Here is a 17,237-nt window from a genome sequence, read left to right as displayed (position 1 = left end):
CTCTCTCTAGTCTGGTTTTAAACATTTAGAAACAGTAGATCTTTACTGTCTACGTTGACAGTCTCTCTAGTCTGGTTTTAAACATTTAGAAACAGTAGATCTTTACTGTATTCGTTGACAGTCTCTCTAGTCTGGTTTTAAACGTTTAGAAACAGTAGATCTTTACTGTATTCGTTGACAGTCTCTCTCTAGTCTGGTTTTAAACATTTAGAAACAGTAGATCTTTACTGTATTCGTTGACAGTCTCTCTCTAGTCTGGTTTTAAACATTTAGAAACAGTAGATCTTTACTGTATTCGTTGACAGTCTCTCTAGTCTGGTTTTAAACATTTAGAAACAGTAGATCTTTACTGTATTCGTTGACAGTCTCTCTAGTCTGGTTTTAAACATTTAGAAACAGTAGATCTTTACTGTATTCGTTGACAGTCTCTCTCTAGTCTGGTTTTAAACATTTAGAAACAGTAGATCTTTACTGTATTCGTTGACAGTCTCTCTCTAGTCTGGTTTTAAACATTTAGAAACAGTAGATCTTTACTGTATTCGTTGACAGTCTCTCTAGACTGGTTTTAAACATTTAGAAACAGTAGATCTTTACTGTATTCGTTGACAGTCTCTCTCTAGTCTGGTTTTAAACATTTAGAAACAGTAGATCTTTACTGTATTCGTTGACAGTCTCTCTAGTCTGGTTTTAAACGTTTAGAAACAGTAGATCTTTACTGTATTCGTTGACAGTCTCTCTCTAGTCTGGTTTTAAACATTTAGAAACAGTAGATCTTTACTGTATTCGTTGAGAGTCTCTCTCTAGTCTGGTTTTAAACGTTTAGAAACAGCAGATCTTTACTGTATTCGTTGACAGTCTCTCTAGTCTGGTTTTAAACATTTAGAAACAGTAGATCTTTACTGTATTCGTTGACAGTCTCTCTCTAGTCTGGTTTTAAACATTTAGAAACAGTAGATCTTTACTGTATTCGTTGACAGTCTCTCTAGTCTGGTTTTAAACGTTTAGAAACAGTAGATCTTTACTGTATTCGTTGACAGTCTCTCTCTAGTCTGGTTTTAAACATTTAGAAACAGTAGATCTTTACTGTATTCGTTGACAGTCTCTCTCTAGTCTGGTTTTAAACATTTAGAAACAGTAGATCTTTACTGTATTCGTTGACAGTCTCTCTAGTCTGGTTTTAAACATTTAGAAACAGTAGATCTTTACTGTATTCGTTGACAGTCTCTCTCTAGTCTGGTTTTAAACATTTAGAAACAGTAGATCTTTACTGTATTCGTTGACAGTCTCTCTCTAGTCTGGTTTTAAACATTTAGAAACAGTAGATCTTTACTGTATTCGTTGACAGTCTCTCTAGTCTGGTTTTAAACATCTAGAAACAGTAGATCTTTACTGTATTCGTTGACAGTCTCTCTAGTCTGGTTTTAAATGTTTAGAAAAAGTAGATCTTTACTGTATTCGTTGACAGTCTCTCTCTAGTCTGGTTTTAAACATTTAGAAACAGTAGATCTTTACTGTATTCGTTGACAGTCTCTCTAGTCTGGTTTTAAACATTTAGAAACAGTAGATCTTTACTGTATTCGTTGACAGTCTCTCTAGTCTGGTTTTAAACATTTAGAAATCTCACAGTATCAACTTTGCTGCAGCTTTTTTTTAATACCTGCTACGTTACTGCAGACACGGTCATCTGATTGGCCAGCGATAGGCCTATGGTGCACTTGATTTCATATCTGGACCCACCGGAAAGGCAGAGTTTTATGCTTTTCTTAACTCCTGTTCTGAACATTTGAGATTTACTATGCAATCTGATACACGTCAAATCAGTTTTCTTGATCTTCTGATCTTGTGTGAAGATAATGTTTTATACACTGATCTTTACAGGAAACCTACTGATCGTAACAGTTTGTTGAGGGCTGATAGTTGTCACCCACTTCCCTTGAAAAACAGTTTGCCCTACAGCCAATTCTGTCGAATCAAAAGAATTTGTATTAAACAATCAGATTGACAGAAATATGGCTGAGACTCAGGATAAGTTCAAGGAAAGGGGGTACAACAATGATCAGATTAATATTGCCATTGAGAAAATTCCAAACAAAACATGACCTTTTTCAAGGTCAGTCTCGCAAAAAGACGCATTCTTGCGTTCTCACTACCCGCTATTCAAAGTGCTCTGAACAAATTAAAGGAATCGTTCACAAACATTGGCACATTCTGAAATATGATGATAGTCTCGTTAATGTGTTTTCTGATCTTCCCCTGGTCGTATTCTCGCGGGGAAGAAATCCCAGAGACCAATTGGTACACTCTGATTTACCACCCCAAGATATTCCTGAACAACGCCTATTTGCGCCCCTACTGGATGGAAATTACAAGTGTAATGGCTGTGCTCAATGCAATGGCACTTATAAATGTAGATCCTTCAAACACCCCCAAACAGGGAAATCTATCCCAATTAAAGGTGTTATTACGTGTTCCACTAAGGCAGTTATTTATCTTATAACTTGTCCTTGTGGTAAAAATTATGTGGGTAAAACAAAGCGTGAATTAAAAGTACGCATCTCAGAGCATCGTAGCACCATTAGGTGCAAAAACTTAACTTACCCAGTTGCGGCCCACTTTTTGGAAGCAAACCATCCGATTTCGTCTCTGCGTTATATTGGTATCGAACATGTCACCCTCGCGAGGAGATGGGGTGACCTTGATAATTTATTGTTAAAACGAGAGGCTGCCTGGATCTTTAATTTAAAGACCCTTGCTCCCTTCGGTCTCAACATAGACTTTGATCTGAAGCCATTCTTGTGATAATTGTGATTTTGCCATTGTAATTGTTTGTTAGATACATTTTAGACTACAAATGCTATGATCGTATGCTATCCATTTGTTAGTCTTTTTGTATGTTCTTTGTATGCCATTTTTTAAAATATTTGAGTTAACCAATGATATTAGGCCATACTTGGCCATGATTACAAACACCTGTGTGTCTCTTGACACTATATAAATGACTCATCTCGCAGTGTTTGGTGATACCCTGATGAAGACAGCTTCGCTGTCGAAACGTTGGTTATTACATTTTTGCATCTGAGCTCTTAGAGTGTGCGGCTTTCCTTTATTTTCTAGTGCACTTGATTTCATATCTGGACCCACCGGAAAGGCAGAGTTTGTACCTTCAGACACATGAAATGGTTCAAAAAGGCAACAGTTGGCCTACCCAGTGCAGGGCAGCTGAATCAGGTGCACCTACCACCAGACAGACGAATAAAACCAAAAATAAGAACAAGGCCTTATCGTTGCTGTTTTTTACAGAAATATTTGGAGATTCTCCAAGGCGTTCCTTGTTCCACTGCTCTAGAAAGTTGAGTGAAGTTGAATCTCGTGCTTCTCACTGTGGGCTGATATTTCTGCGCAGCAGTCTCGGGGCTACTGCGCGCAGCTTAGAGGGAACATTGGCTACAAATAAATCATAGATCCACACGATAAACATTTGAATCCCGGAGGATGACACATTAAAACACATGAGTGAAAACACTTACTCCCGCAGTGGTCGTCAAAGGTTTATCATATTCCTTGACGAAATTATAATTTGACCTCTAACAGATAGTGGTCAAACACTGAAATGTTCTGACTAAGATGTCTTCTGTAACTTGCCTTCTTCTAGGGCAGGCTTCTCTCTTGTGGGTCTGTCTGTTGTAACAGTTCCATCTCCAGCCAGGTGAGACAGATGGGGGAACAGACCCTTCTTCATCCGTGTGTGACACTTTCTCTGACGCACCATAAAGCCACCGATCCCTGCAGGAGATAAAAATGTAAAAAAAGTCCATTTCAAACGTTGAATTGCAGTTGGCTTGAATGTGACCGTCATAGAGCAGTGACAAATGATATCCTTTCACTACAGGGGTCTGTTGGACAGACCTGGCTCTAATAGTAGCTGTTTTCTTTGAAAAACGTGGAGTGCCAGACTTGCACTTTCAGGACATTTCATTAGTTCCATTGCACCAGGCAAACTCAAATCAAGCAAATCAAAGAAAACAGATACCATTTCACCCAAGATGTTTAATAAGAGTTGACCTCTGACCTGGTCTGTAGGGTTTCCTCTTCCTCTTCTTTCCCTCGTCCGTCTCCTCTACTCCTCCTTTGAGGAGGCCCTCCTCCATACCCTCAGCACCTCCCTCTGCTCCCAGCTCCCTGTCTGGGCTCCCTGAAGGCTCCTGTTTTACACCAGGAACTCCTGGCTCACACTCCATGGGCTCCCCACAGCCTTGAACAACAAATCAGGATTAAAGGTCAATTCAGAGGGTAAGGCAGGGTGGGTAGTCAAATACATGCCTGATGTAGTGTATCCAAGGAGACCTGTTAAAGCAAGTAGACACAGTGGGTAGAAGTTGGTCAGTTCTGGGATCAGATAGCTTACCAAACCCTACTCTTATCCATTAGGGGGAAAAAATACAAATCTGACCATAGATCAGTATCAAAGGGCAACCGACTTCATCCTTCTCCTTTACAACCCCGTCACTTGGACAGTTAAATCGTGGAAAGAGGAGAAAGGAATGTCAAGGCCCACCTTTTCCCTCGTCCCCGTCCTTTAGCTCCATGCTGTCGAGTCCTCCGTCGCCACACAGCATGCCCAGGCGAGAGCGCCGCTGCCGTCTCTTGTGTAGGGGAGACATGGAAATCCTGCGCAGCAGGGACATGCCCGTCTCGGTCAGCCACACCCCCTCCAACCGATAGAACTGAGGCTCTAGAGGGGGAGGAGGAAGTGTTTGGAGATTGAGTGATATCCAACTATACAAACAGTGAATATGCTATGCCAAGTTGTAAGTAAGATTAGCTGAATTACAAACTGGGGAGGAAAAACGTACCTGGTTCTTTTATCTTCATGGCTGTCATGTAGGTTGAATCCACCGTTACTGCAGACAGAGAAGCAGTGTGAGAAATCCACAAGTCACTGAACGTTCAACTTTTTTATTCATATGTTTTAAGTTGATAGACTTACCTATGGGTTTGGGGACGTAGGGAGTGCAGGATGTGCAAGCAAAGCCCTCATCAGAGGCCTGCTCCACCTCGTCCTCAGTGTACAGACTCTCACACACAGCGTGCACCCACCTGCACGAAGAGAGACGATGCAGGATAGAGCTCTTATTCCGATAAAACATTAACATGGTTTGAAACTTCAAGAACCATGTGTTAAGTATCCCTATATTTCTGTTAGTACGGTGCTATCACTCTTATTAGTACGCCTGCGCCGTAGTCTCACTGGAGATGGACCTGGCTGGAGTGTGAAGGTGACTATGTACTGTGGAAATATGTTGTTAAACTGGAACCCAGTTGTGTCATTTGAAGATAACATTGGTAACAGAGGATGGCTAATAACTACAAATGGGCGCCCTCGCTTTGACGAGAAGAGGTCATATGAAAATTGGACTTGGAAGCTGAACACGGGTTACTAATCTGGACGAGAAAAAGCAAGCACTAGCGGTGGTATTATCGCTCGAGGGAAGAGCGCGAGATACAGCACTGGAAATATCCCTGGAGGATTTGATCAAGGTTGATGGTATGAGAACTGATCAGAGCACTGGAAATATCCCTGGAGGATTTGAACAAGGTTGATGGTATGAGAACTGATCAGAGCACTGGAAATATCCCTGGAGGATTTGAACAAGGTTGATGGTATGAGAACTGATCAGAGCACTGGAAATATCCCTGGAGGATTTGAACAAGGTTGATGGTATGAGAACTGATCAGAGCACTGGAAATATCCCTGGAGGATTTGAACAAGGTTGATGGTATGAGAACTGATCAGAGCACTGGAAATATCCCTGGAGGATTTGAACAAGGTTGATGGTATGAGAACTGATCAGAGCACTGGAAATATCCCTGGAGGATTTGAACAAGGTTGATGGTATGAGAACTGATCAGAGCACTGGAAATATCCCTGGAGGATTTGAACAAGGTTGATGGTATGAGAACTGATCAGAGCACTGGAAATATCCCTGGAGGATTTGAACAAGGTTGATGGTATGAGAACTGATCAGAGCACTGGAAATATCCCTGGAGGATTTGAACAAGGTTGATGGTATGAGAACTGATCAGAGCACTGGAAATATCCCTGGAGGATTTGATCAAGGTTGATGGTATGAGAACTGATCAGAGCACTGGAAATATCCCTGGAGGATTTGATCAAGGTTGATGGTATGAGAACTGATCAGAGCACTGGAAATATCCCTGGAGGATTTGAACAAGGTTGATGGTATGAGAACTGATCAGAGCACTGGAAATATCCCTGGAGGATTTGAACAAGGTTGATGGTATGAGAACTGATAAGAGCACTGGATTCTGTATTTCTTAAAGAAGAGAAAGACCGTGCCTACGAGGCATTTTCAAACTTTGCCAGTGTTACGAGAGATATTTTGGTTGCAATGACGGACTACATAATTGATTTGGAACAGAGGTACAATAGGATGCGCAAGTACGACATGGTTCTCCCGGATGCAGTGTTAGCTTTTAAGTTGCAAGATACTGCCTGTCTGGATGGTAGGGAGAAACAGTTGGCTTTGACTGCTTGTACTGTGCTGACTTTTGTCGGCACTATAATTTTTGGGGGGTGAAATTACGTCTGTCGGGCCAATAACAGATGAGTGACGCAGCATATTACACTGAGCAGCAGGGAAAAGGCGCCAACAAGTCACGTCCTCAAGACAACCAGACGAGGGCGCCATTTCCCGGCACAAATCCACTGGACCGGTATGGAAGGAGATCAAAATGTGCTATTTGTCAAAGCACTTAACATTGGGTTAAAGACTGTCCTCATAAAAATGAACAAGTTAAACTAAGAGGAAAATATAAAACACAGAGAGAGAGCAGTGTAACATTACACTGTTTTCAAATGAATCTGCTTCTGATACTGACATCATTATTGTTGAATCCTTAGGATCTGCTGTGATTGATACTGCATGTTCACGGACAGTGTGTGGTGCAAAATGGCTTGATAGCTATGTCAGAGAACTAAATATGAAAGAAGTACAAAATATGAGTGACACACCAAGCAACAGAGCTTTCACATTTGGAGATGGGAGACTCATCCATTCTACCAAGAGTTAAGATACCAGCAAAAATGTGTCAGACTAAGAGTCACATTGAAACAGAGATGGTCCCTGCAGATATCTCCTTACTATTAAGCAAAGCTTCCCTAGAAGGCAGGGGCTGTACTAGACATAAACAATGACAAGGCAGTGATGTTTAAACAACCAGTGACTCTTGAACTTACTACCTCAGGCCACTATGGTTTAAACATTTTAGACAAAGACATCAGAGTCCGTGTGAAAATGAGATTCTGACGGACACAGAGCACATGGAGATTCTGACGGACACAGAGCACATGGAGATTCTGACAGACACAGAGCACATGGAGATTCTGACGGACACAGAGCACATGGAGATTCTGACAGACACAGAGCACATGGAGATTCTGACGGACACAGAGCACATGGAGATTCTGACGGACACAGAGCACATGGAGATTCTGACAGACACAGAGCACATGGAGATTCTGACAGACACAGAGCACATGGAGATTCTGACGGACACAGAGCACATGGAGATTCTGACGGACACAGAGCACATGGAGATTCTGACGGACACAGAGCACATGGAGATTCTGACGGACACAGAGCACATGGAGATTCTGACGGACACAGAGCACATGGAGATTCTGACAGACACAGAGCACATGGAGATTCTGACAGACACAGAGCACATGGAGATTCTGACAGACACAGAGCACATGGAGATTCTGACAGACACAGAGCACATGGAGATTCTGACAGACACAGAGCACATGGAGATTCTGATGGACACAGAGCATGTGACTACATAAGAAAAAAACAAAGTATTGTTCAAACTTCAAACAGTTTGGACATTCGACAGACTTCAGAAATGACTCAGCAGTTCTGGAAATAATGATGAGAGTATTTCCATTCTACGACAGATAGCTCAGTTGTGACACAGGCCAGAAACACAGCAAAGGTAAGCCCAGAGCAGCTGTTGGTTTGCCACTGGCTACCAAGTACAATGAAACAGTGGCTGTAGATCTACATGAGTTAGGACCAAGTGTGGGGTACCTTCACATAATCGACCACTTCACACGCTTCAGCGCTGGAAGCATTGTGAATACAAAGAAACCCAGTGACATCATCAAGCACTTCATTCATTCCTGGACATGTGTGCATGGCCCACCCCAGAAATTGTACAGTGACAATGGAGGAGAATTCAATAATAATGAAATAAGAGAAATGGCAGAGAACTTCAACATGGAAGTAAAGACAACTGCTGCATACAGTCCATGGAGCAATGGACTTCTGGAGAGACACAATCAAACACTCACAGAGATCATGCTGAAAGTGAAGCAAGACAATGGATGTGACTGGAACACAGCCCTAGATTGGGCCTTGATGGCAAAAAAACTCTATGCACAATGTTCATGGTTACAGCCCATATCAACTAGTGTTCTGGCAGAACCCTAATCTTCCCTCTGTAGTGGTTGACAAGCCACCAGCACTAGAAGGGACCAGCGTGAGTCCATGGGGGGACAGCACCTTTCAGCACTACATGCAGCGAGAAAAGTATTCCCCGAAGCAGTGTTCAGAGAGAATTCACAGGGCTCTGCGTAAACAGCTGCAACCCACAGATGAGAAGTACGAGAGTGGAAATAATCTTTCAGATATGTACTGTATGTCTGTTTGTGTATTGGTAATGAGTGGTACCCACCGGTCACAGTGTTGGCACTGTAGCAGCAGCTCCTCCTCCATGAAGTTCTCCCTGCAGACAGGGCAGGTGACCAGGCTGGCACAGGGGCCACAGTGTGTGTAGTTGTTCTGCCACTCACAGTGGAACCCTGGGCTGCTGGCACCACACTGCATACAGGACACACACCTTAAACAGGGAACAGACAACCAATTCATGAATCAATAAATCATAAAACAACATTTTTAAAAAAGGGGCATATAAGTACATTTGATTGACAATAGCAAATAGGCCAATGAGCCATCAGGTTAAAGTACATTAGCTATCAGACCAAATCAAAATTCAGGTGAAATCCAGAGATGGAAGAGGATGTTATGGACAGAGTGAGGAAGAGTGAGGAAGAGGACTGAACTTTCAAGCTCAGCAGCAGGACTTTGCTGCATATTTTTTTGTCTACTGTATCTTTGATTGTATGTTGTTTCACTCCATGTGTAACTCTGTTTTTGTATGTTGTCGAACTGCTTCGCTTTATCTTGGCCAGGTCGCAATTGTAAATGAGAACTTGTTCTCAACTAGACTACCTGGTTAAACAAAGGTGAAATAAATAAATATCATGCAGACTCCCCATTTCAGTTCATTTACATCTATACCTTATCAGACCCAAAATGACTGAACAGGGAGTGTCATGGATGGTGAGAGTTGGCTGCCGTCTCGAATGTGTCTCTTGTAAAATAGATGTTATTTTTCAATGATAATAACCTGCATAAATAAAGGTTAAATGAATGAAAGAGTTTTACCATTTGCACTTCCACCCCCCCTTGGGTACAGTATGAAGGGCTGGGTCCAGGCAGTAGGTGTGGTAGCTGACGTCACAGTCGTCACAGAGCAGCAGGCGGGCCGGGTCTGAGGCTTTGCCACACACCTCACACACGATACATTCCAGACAGCGCCAGCCCTTACGCAGCATCATCTTAGTCATCTGCAGCAGGGAGGACAAGAGGGGCATAGCGTGGAAAATCAAAAACACATTTACATGTTTCATTCCTGAAAATGTAATCAACATGAAGCCAGATGACTTGTTGCAACACTTGAACCCTTGATTTTGATTTCTTATAGTGGCCTACTGTAAAGCATCTATGGGTATGCAAAAGGCGCAATAATAATGGTATGTTTTATTATTAGGAAGACTATCCGTGGCTATGGCGTCTGCTTAAATAAGAGCTCTAAAGAATAAAGAGGTTGAATGCTTACTTTGCTGTTCACACAGTATGGATGGTAACACTGGGCACACTGAGCACACGCCAGAAGCTGCCCCTCCACACCCTTCCCAAAACTGCCACACACCACACACATGTCCTGATGGAGAGATGGAGAGAGTGAGAGAACGAGTGCGAGAAAGAGAGAAGAAAAAACCCTGTCAGCTTGTGTTACAGCAAAGGTTCTTAAATGTCTAAGACTATCTGACATGCTAAATGCCACAGGGTAACTGGAAAATGTCAAACGGAAAAGCATGAAGCCATTACCTGAAGCAGGACAAATTTATCAGTGTTTGAGAAGAGCACCACTGTGTTCTGCATAGCCTCATCTTCCTCCCCCTCCTCCTCCTCTTTACTCAGTCCAGTGTCTGCTGCTGTCATGCTCAGCTGGGGAAAGGAACAGTGGTGAAAAGTACTTAAGTAAAAATACTTCAAAGTAATTAAGTAGTATCTGTACTTTACTATTTATATTTTTGACAACTTTTACTTCACTACATTCCTCCGATCTGGCAGACTCAATAAATACAAAATGCTTCGTTTGTAAATTATGTTTGAGTGTTGGAGTGCGCCCCTGGCAATCCGTAAAAAAAATGATTTGCTTAATATAAGGAATGTGAAATGATTTATACTTTTACTTTTGTTTCTTAAGTATGTTTAAAACCAAATACTTTTAGACTTTTACTCAAGTAGTATTTTACTGGGTGACTTTCAATTTTACTTGAGTCATTTTGTACAAAGGTATCTTTACTTTTACTTAAGTATGACAATTGGGTACTTTTGCCACCACTGGAAAAGTAGTATGCATAGAATGTATTACATTCTGATACAGTCAAGTTCCAATTAAGTGGTTTGTTTCGAATGAACTTTAGAGATCAAGCTCCAAACATTCAAGATCAGTGATAAATTGCTGCTGTGGGTTGTATGTACTGTAAAGATCAATGTCAACGTTTGATGAGAGGATTGATGGATGGATGAAAGTGTCTGAATGTTCATGTATCGTCGGTCAGTTCAACTCACCAGGAACGCGTCGATGCAGGAGGCCATGGCTTTGAGGCGGTTCCTACCACCACGGCCCCTTCCACCGCCGCCGCCACCACCACCACGAGGCCGCCGCTTCCCCGGGAAAATGCTGCTGCCCCGCCCCTGAAAAGACCAACACCAACCATGCCAGTACCTCACATACTGTAAACCACTGAATCTAGCCCTCACCCAACACAGAAGCGTTTGCAGAGACAGTTTTGGAAGCTCCTTATCACTGTGAAATGGCCTTCTGCTCTATGGCAGTTAACACTCATTCCAAAGTCGAACTGTCTCTGACCTGTTACTGGACCTTACCTGTTTGACCCTGGAGCGTCCCGGCGAGCCTCTCCTCTTCTTCTCCCCGTCTGGTTTGAGGGGGTCAAAGGGCAGCGAATCGTCCGTCTCAGTGAGCAGGGAGTCGGAACGCGAGCGTTCAGTGGGTATGAGGCTGAGCTCCATGGAGAGCTGTGCATCGGGCTCTGCCTCCCCTTCGGTCGGGGAGCCCAGGAACCCAGAACTGCTCTCGTCCCCGTGACTCGGGTGGCTCTGATTGGACATCTCATCCAGGAGGAGCTGATCAGGCTTCCTCTGCTCCTGAGGCTCCTGCTTGATCTTGACCCTTCTGTGGTGACTATGATGACCCTCTCTGTCTGCATCCTTCCCCTGCTCCTCCTGTTCTCCAAACTCATCCTCCTCCTCGGAGTGAGTACCCCTGACCTCCATGTCCACAGTAGAAGGAGCAGCCTCCTGTGTGTCGGCATGTGGAGCAGGAGGAGACCCTGAGCGCTCCTGCTTTGGGTTCCTTGCGGCTTCCTCCTTTAGCCCCACCTCATCTGTGTCCACGGAAGCATGCTCCACCTCTTGCGTGGAGATGGGAGGGGCTGGTGACTCTGGCGAGGTGGTAGACATGCCCTCACCGCTTCTCTTCTCCTCCAGTTTGGTCTGCTGCTGTGTTGAGGGTTTGACTTTCTCTTCCTGGTTCTCCCCATTCTTCTCCTTTCTGTGCACAGGGCCCAGCTCTACTACTGCTGCTGGCTCTGGCCACTGTGGCGGTTGCTGTTCTGGTGACTCCGGAGACTCAAGGACAGGGACAAGGCTGACCTGGGGTTGGGGTGGCAGGCTAGGAGCCTTCTCTGGCCTCTCATACATAATAGCCACCGGTAAACTAGAAGCCTCCTGTTGTTCTGCTGTTTCACATTGTTCTGTAACATCAGCCTGGACCATGGGCTGTTCTGCAGGGACTTCCTCTGTCCCCAGCTGAGGCCCCTCCTCTACCCCTGTCGTTTCTACCACTTCAGCCCCCGTCCCTGTTGAAAAGACAAAATCAGGTTCATCACACCACTAACACCACACACTCAGATGCTATAGCATTCTTTAGTGCATCCCAGAAATGACATTGAGTCAGGGTGGCTTAGGTAAGATAAACGTGGGTAGAGTTAATCATTTTGCTCTGTCAGAGATGGAGCAGTCAACTCTACCCTTCTATCAATATCTGTAGACCCTTTTATCAAGGACAACACAAAGCAGTCCAGTCAACCTACCCAGCTCCATGGGCACCTCCTCGTCCGACTTGGTCTTCGTCTGTACCACGGTCATCTTGGACACGTCCGTCTGTCCTTCTATCGTAACTTCACCCACTGCTTCTGTCTGGATTGTCATCTCGGCCAATGTCTCCGTCTGTCCTTCTATCGTCACCTCAGACCCATCTTTCTCTGTAGTCTGCATTTCCACCATGTCCGTCTGTCCTTCTATCGTCACCTCAGACCCATCTTTCTCTGTAGTCTGCATTTCCACCATGTCCGTCTGTCCTTCTATCGTCACCTCAGACCCATCTTTCTCTGTAATCTGCATTTCCACCATGTCCGTCTGTCCTTCTATCGTCACCTCAGACCCATCTTTCTCTGTAGTCTGCATTTCCACCATGTCCGTCTGTCCTTCTATCGTCACCTCAGACCCATCTTTCTCTGTAGTCTGCATTTCCACCATGTCCGTCTGTCCTTCTATCGTCACCTCAGACCCATCTTTCTCTGTAGTCTGCATTTCCACCATGTCCGTCTGTCCTTCTATCGTCACCTCAGACCCATCTTTCTCTGTAATCTGCATTTCCACCATGTCTGTCTGTGGGACAGGTTCTGCCAGAGGCTCGCTGTCTCGGCAGAGCGAACAGATACACTTTTCCTCAGGTGGCTCTGACATAGAGGAGCATTCACTGTGAACCCACCTAGGGAGATGACACAGGATTGGTCAAGAATGGATGCATGAGAGTGGGCCAAATGCTACATAAATAGTGGTAGTTATCAATGTCTGCTGTTGCTCTATAGGCTGGTGTCTAGGCCGGGTCACTGTAAAAGTGTGACAACTTGATGAAAAAGGTTTATTAACTTGCCAATTGAATCATTCTGAGGCAGTAGACATACCTGAGGCAGCTGATGCAGCGCGGCAGCATGACGGGTGGTTCCGAGGCTTTGCTGCAGACACCACACATAGAGCTGCGGGTATGTTGGCAGCCCTCACACACGGCATAGTTGTCAAACCACTGGGTTGAACCGGGCAGCGTCAGACCATGAGCACCACAGTCCACACACACCCGACACCTCTGATGAGGGATACATGGGGGAAATTAAATGAGTTATTCACACAGGAAACACAGACTGCTACATTTTCAGAATTTATCACGAATTGGAAAAAGGTTATATTTCTGCATACCCTTATTTTAAGTAATTGTCATTAAAATGTTTCCATTGAAACCCTCTAAAAAAACAAAGGAATAACATGAACCATTTACAGTAAGACATGGTGAACATATGGCCAAGGACTTCAATTATAGTGCACCATTATCCTTCTTTCCTAACAGAGGAGACTATCGTCAGTGCAGGTGAGACATGCTCTTACTCTGCACTTCCATGTGTCGGAGGGAAGAGAGGTCATGGCTGGCTGGAGACAGAAGGTGTGGTAGCCCTTATCACAGGCATCACATACTAACATCATGGAGTCTTCCCCTGGTTGCCTGGAAAATGAGAGAACATAGATTTTACCCTCCAGAGTCTACCTATTCAATGACAGCTGCATGCCTCGTTTCTAAGACCCAATAGACTTTGACAACTGCCAAGACTTTTTCCCCCCTGGTAATGTCACATGATCAGGGAAACCGCTACCCCTACTGATTGGGAGCATGTGGTAGTAGATGGTCATGGTAGATAGTGTTCAGGAACAGCGCTTCACAGTCTCCCAAATCCCACATCAATTCAGTGAACAACATTTTTATTTTAGAAGTAAAAAATTGAGAGCTTTTGCCATTTAAAAAAAAACTTTACCAGAAAATGTGTAACCTGTGAGATTGGGCAGCAAAGAGACACTCACCTGCATGTCTGGCACACTTTACACTCTGGGCACTGCCACCCTGATCTCTGTATGGGCGTGGCGCTGATCTCCAGACAGGAGGCGTGGTAGTGCTGCCCACAGCCTGTACAGAACAGCAGGTTCAGCAGCTCCCCCGCAGAATCACAGACAGCGCACCACGCCTCCTCACCCGCTGGAAGGCAGACAAACCATAGTTAGCAAACCAAACGACCAAGTGACCAAATCGTTACACAAAGCACTGAGGACACACACCTCACTGTTAAAGCATAACCTAATAATCGAGTTTGGGCTTTGACCTCAACTCGATTGGGAGGTGTCCTTACCCATCTCCTCAGCCTTGTCCACGTGCTCTGGACAGAGGAGAGCCAGCTGCTTCATGGACTGGAAGGAGCCGCTGGCAGCAGAGCAGGGGAAGTGGTAGAACCGTGAGCAGCCCTCAGCATGGCAGCGGATGGTAGCACCCAGACGCTTGCAATATTCACACAGCTAAAAGGAAGGTTCAAAGACAAGGTTACGGGTGAGAGACAGTGCCAGTAGGACGAATTTCAGAACACCACAATTTAAATTAATTTAAATTCTTAACTATTATTTCCAGATGGTGTATATATATTTTGTTCTTCAACTGTACCACTCCAAGAACAATCGCCAAATTGTGACTTCAGAGCTTGCACAGATTTCTATCAGAGGTGTCATTTGTTTAACCTACCCGCTGTGTCCCTGAGATGACGGCCTTGTCCACATTCTCCAGCTCCTCCTCAGCCTCCTCCGCCTGCTTCACTCCCTCTGACCACACCGCACACCAGTGATGCACCCAGCAGCCCCCTGTTCACGACAACCCACAATTAGACACTTCTCATCTGTATGGTTCCTCGCTTCTGATCAGGATTATCTCTCTTCTGGATCAATCAGTTTGCTTTAAAACAACAACAAAAAATGGGAGGTGAAATGGGATTTGATCTAAAACAAATGCCTAGAGAATTTCCATGAAACCCTTTCTAATATGGTTTTGGGATAGGTTTACTGTGCAGGGTGCACACTGTGTATAATATCAACGGTGGGTATAAGGTATTATAATTGAACCTTTATTTAACCAGCTAGTCCCATTGAGGTCAAAATACCTCTTTCTCAAAGGAGACCTGACCAAGAAGGCAACTCGAGTAAAAAACTAAATCAAAATGTGATGAGATGTTTGAAATCAAATTGTATTTGTCACATGCACCGAATACAACAGGTGTAGTAGACCTTACAGTGAAATGCTTAATTACAAGCCCTTAACCAACAACGCAGTTAAGAAAAATACCTAAAAAAAGAAATGAAAGTAACAAATAATTAAAGAGTAGCAGTAAAATAACAATAGCGAGGCGATATACAGGGGGTACAGAATCAATGTGCGGGAGCACCGGTAAGTCGAGGTAAATGAGGTAATAAAAAGAAACGTCCTCTCACTGTCAACTGCGTTTATTTTCAGCAAACTGAACACGTGTAAATACAGTATTTGTATAAACATAACAAGATTCAACAACAGACAAACTGAACAAGTTCCACAGACATGTGACTAACAAAAATTGAATAATGTGTCCCTGAACAAAGGGGGGGGGGGGGGTCAAAAGTAAACAGTCGGTATCTGGTGTGGCCACCAGCTGCATTAAGTACTGCAGTGCATCTCCTCCTCATGGACTGCTCCAGATTTGTCAGTTCTTGCACAAAGGCACCTGCAAGTTCCCGGACATTTCTGGGGGGAATGGCTCTAGCCCTCACCCTCTGATCCAACAGGTCCCAGACGTGCTCAATGGGATTGAGATCCGGGCTCTTTGCTGGCCATGGCAGAACACTGACAGTCCTGTCTTGCAGTAAATCACGCACAGAATGAGCAGTGTGGCTGGTGGCATTTTCATGCTGGAGGGTCATGTCAGGATGAGCCTGCAGGAAGGGTACCACATGAGGGAGGAGGAGGTCTTCCCTGTAACGCACAGCAATGAGATTGCCTGCAATGACAACAAGCTCAGTCCGATGATGCTGCGACATACCGCCCCAGACCATGACGGACCCTCCACCTCCAAATCGATCCCGCTCCAGAGTACAGGCCTCGGTGTAACACTCATTCCTTCGACGATAAACGCAAATTTGACTATCACCCCTGGTGAGACAAAACCATGACTCGTCAGTGAAGAGCACTTTTTGCCAGTCCTGTCTGGTCCAGCGACGGTGGGTTTGTGCCCATTGGTGACGTTGTTGCCGGTGACGTCTGGTGAGGACCTGCCTTACAACAGGCCTACAAGCCCTCAGTCCAGCCTCTCTCAGCCTATTGCAGACAGTCTGAGCACTGATGAAGGGATTGTGCGTTCCTGGTGTAACTCGGGCAGTTGCTGTTGCCATCCTGTACCTGTCCCGCAGGTGTGATGTTCGGATGTACCGATCCTGTGCAGGTGTTGTTACACGTGGTCTGCCACGGCGAGGACGATCAGCTGTCCGTCCTGTCTCCCTGTAGCATTGTCTTAGGCATCTCACAATACGGACATTGCAATTTATTGCCCTGGCCACATCTGCATGCCTCCTTGTAGCATGCCTAAGGCACGTTCACACAGATGAGCAGGGACCCTGGGAATCTTTCTTTTTGTGCTTTTCAGTCAGTAGAAAGGCCTCTTTAGTGTCCTAAGTTTTCATAACTGTGACCTTAATTGCCTACCGTCTGTAAGCTGTTAGTGTCTTAACGACCGTTCCACAGGTGCATGTTCATTAATTGTTTATGGTTCATTGAACAAGCATGGGAAACAGTGTTTAAACCCTTTAGAATGAAGATCTGTGAAGTTATTTGGATTTTTACGAAGTATCTTTGAAAGACAGGGTCCTGAAAAAGGGACGTTTATG

At 44.5% G+C, this 17,237-nt stretch overlaps 1 protein-coding gene across 3 annotated transcripts in view; it reads right to left on the bottom strand.

Annotated features, from left to right (window-relative positions):
* Positions 1–17,237, bottom strand: part of LOC106572669 (histone-lysine N-methyltransferase 2D) — a 67,143-nt gene that overhangs the window by 45,845 nt on the left and 4,061 nt on the right. For all 3 annotated transcript variants that reach the window (XM_082962196.1, XM_082962194.1, XM_082962195.1), the window contains exons 5-21: positions 15,076–15,191; positions 14,693–14,855; positions 14,370–14,541; positions 13,902–14,016; positions 13,427–13,605; positions 12,551–13,230; positions 11,325–12,316; positions 11,007–11,132; positions 10,257–10,376; positions 9,985–10,089; positions 9,531–9,712; positions 8,758–8,922; positions 4,988–5,097; positions 4,854–4,901; positions 4,556–4,732; positions 4,070–4,252; positions 3,643–3,783 (exon numbers count right to left, since the gene is read on the bottom strand). In XM_082962196.1, coding sequence (XP_082818322.1) covers positions 3,643–3,783; positions 4,070–4,252; positions 4,556–4,732; positions 4,854–4,901; positions 4,988–5,097; positions 8,758–8,922; positions 9,531–9,712; positions 9,985–10,089; positions 10,257–10,376; positions 11,007–11,132; positions 11,325–12,316; positions 12,551–13,230; positions 13,427–13,605; positions 13,902–14,016; positions 14,370–14,541; positions 14,693–14,855; positions 15,076–15,191 — 3,774 coding nt within the window. The remainder of the gene's footprint in view (positions 1–3,642; positions 3,784–4,069; positions 4,253–4,555; positions 4,733–4,853; positions 4,902–4,987; positions 5,098–8,757; positions 8,923–9,530; positions 9,713–9,984; positions 10,090–10,256; positions 10,377–11,006; positions 11,133–11,324; positions 12,317–12,550; positions 13,231–13,426; positions 13,606–13,901; positions 14,017–14,369; positions 14,542–14,692; positions 14,856–15,075; positions 15,192–17,237) is intronic.

This window comes from Salmo salar, chromosome 15 (genome assembly GCF_965601325.2).
Source record: "Salmo salar chromosome 15, fSalSal1, whole genome shotgun sequence".
NCBI classification, from domain to species: Eukaryota; Metazoa; Chordata; class Actinopteri; order Salmoniformes; family Salmonidae; genus Salmo; species Salmo salar.
Note: the sequence above shows the minus strand (reverse complement) of the source record. Positions and strands in the feature narration are given on the sequence as shown.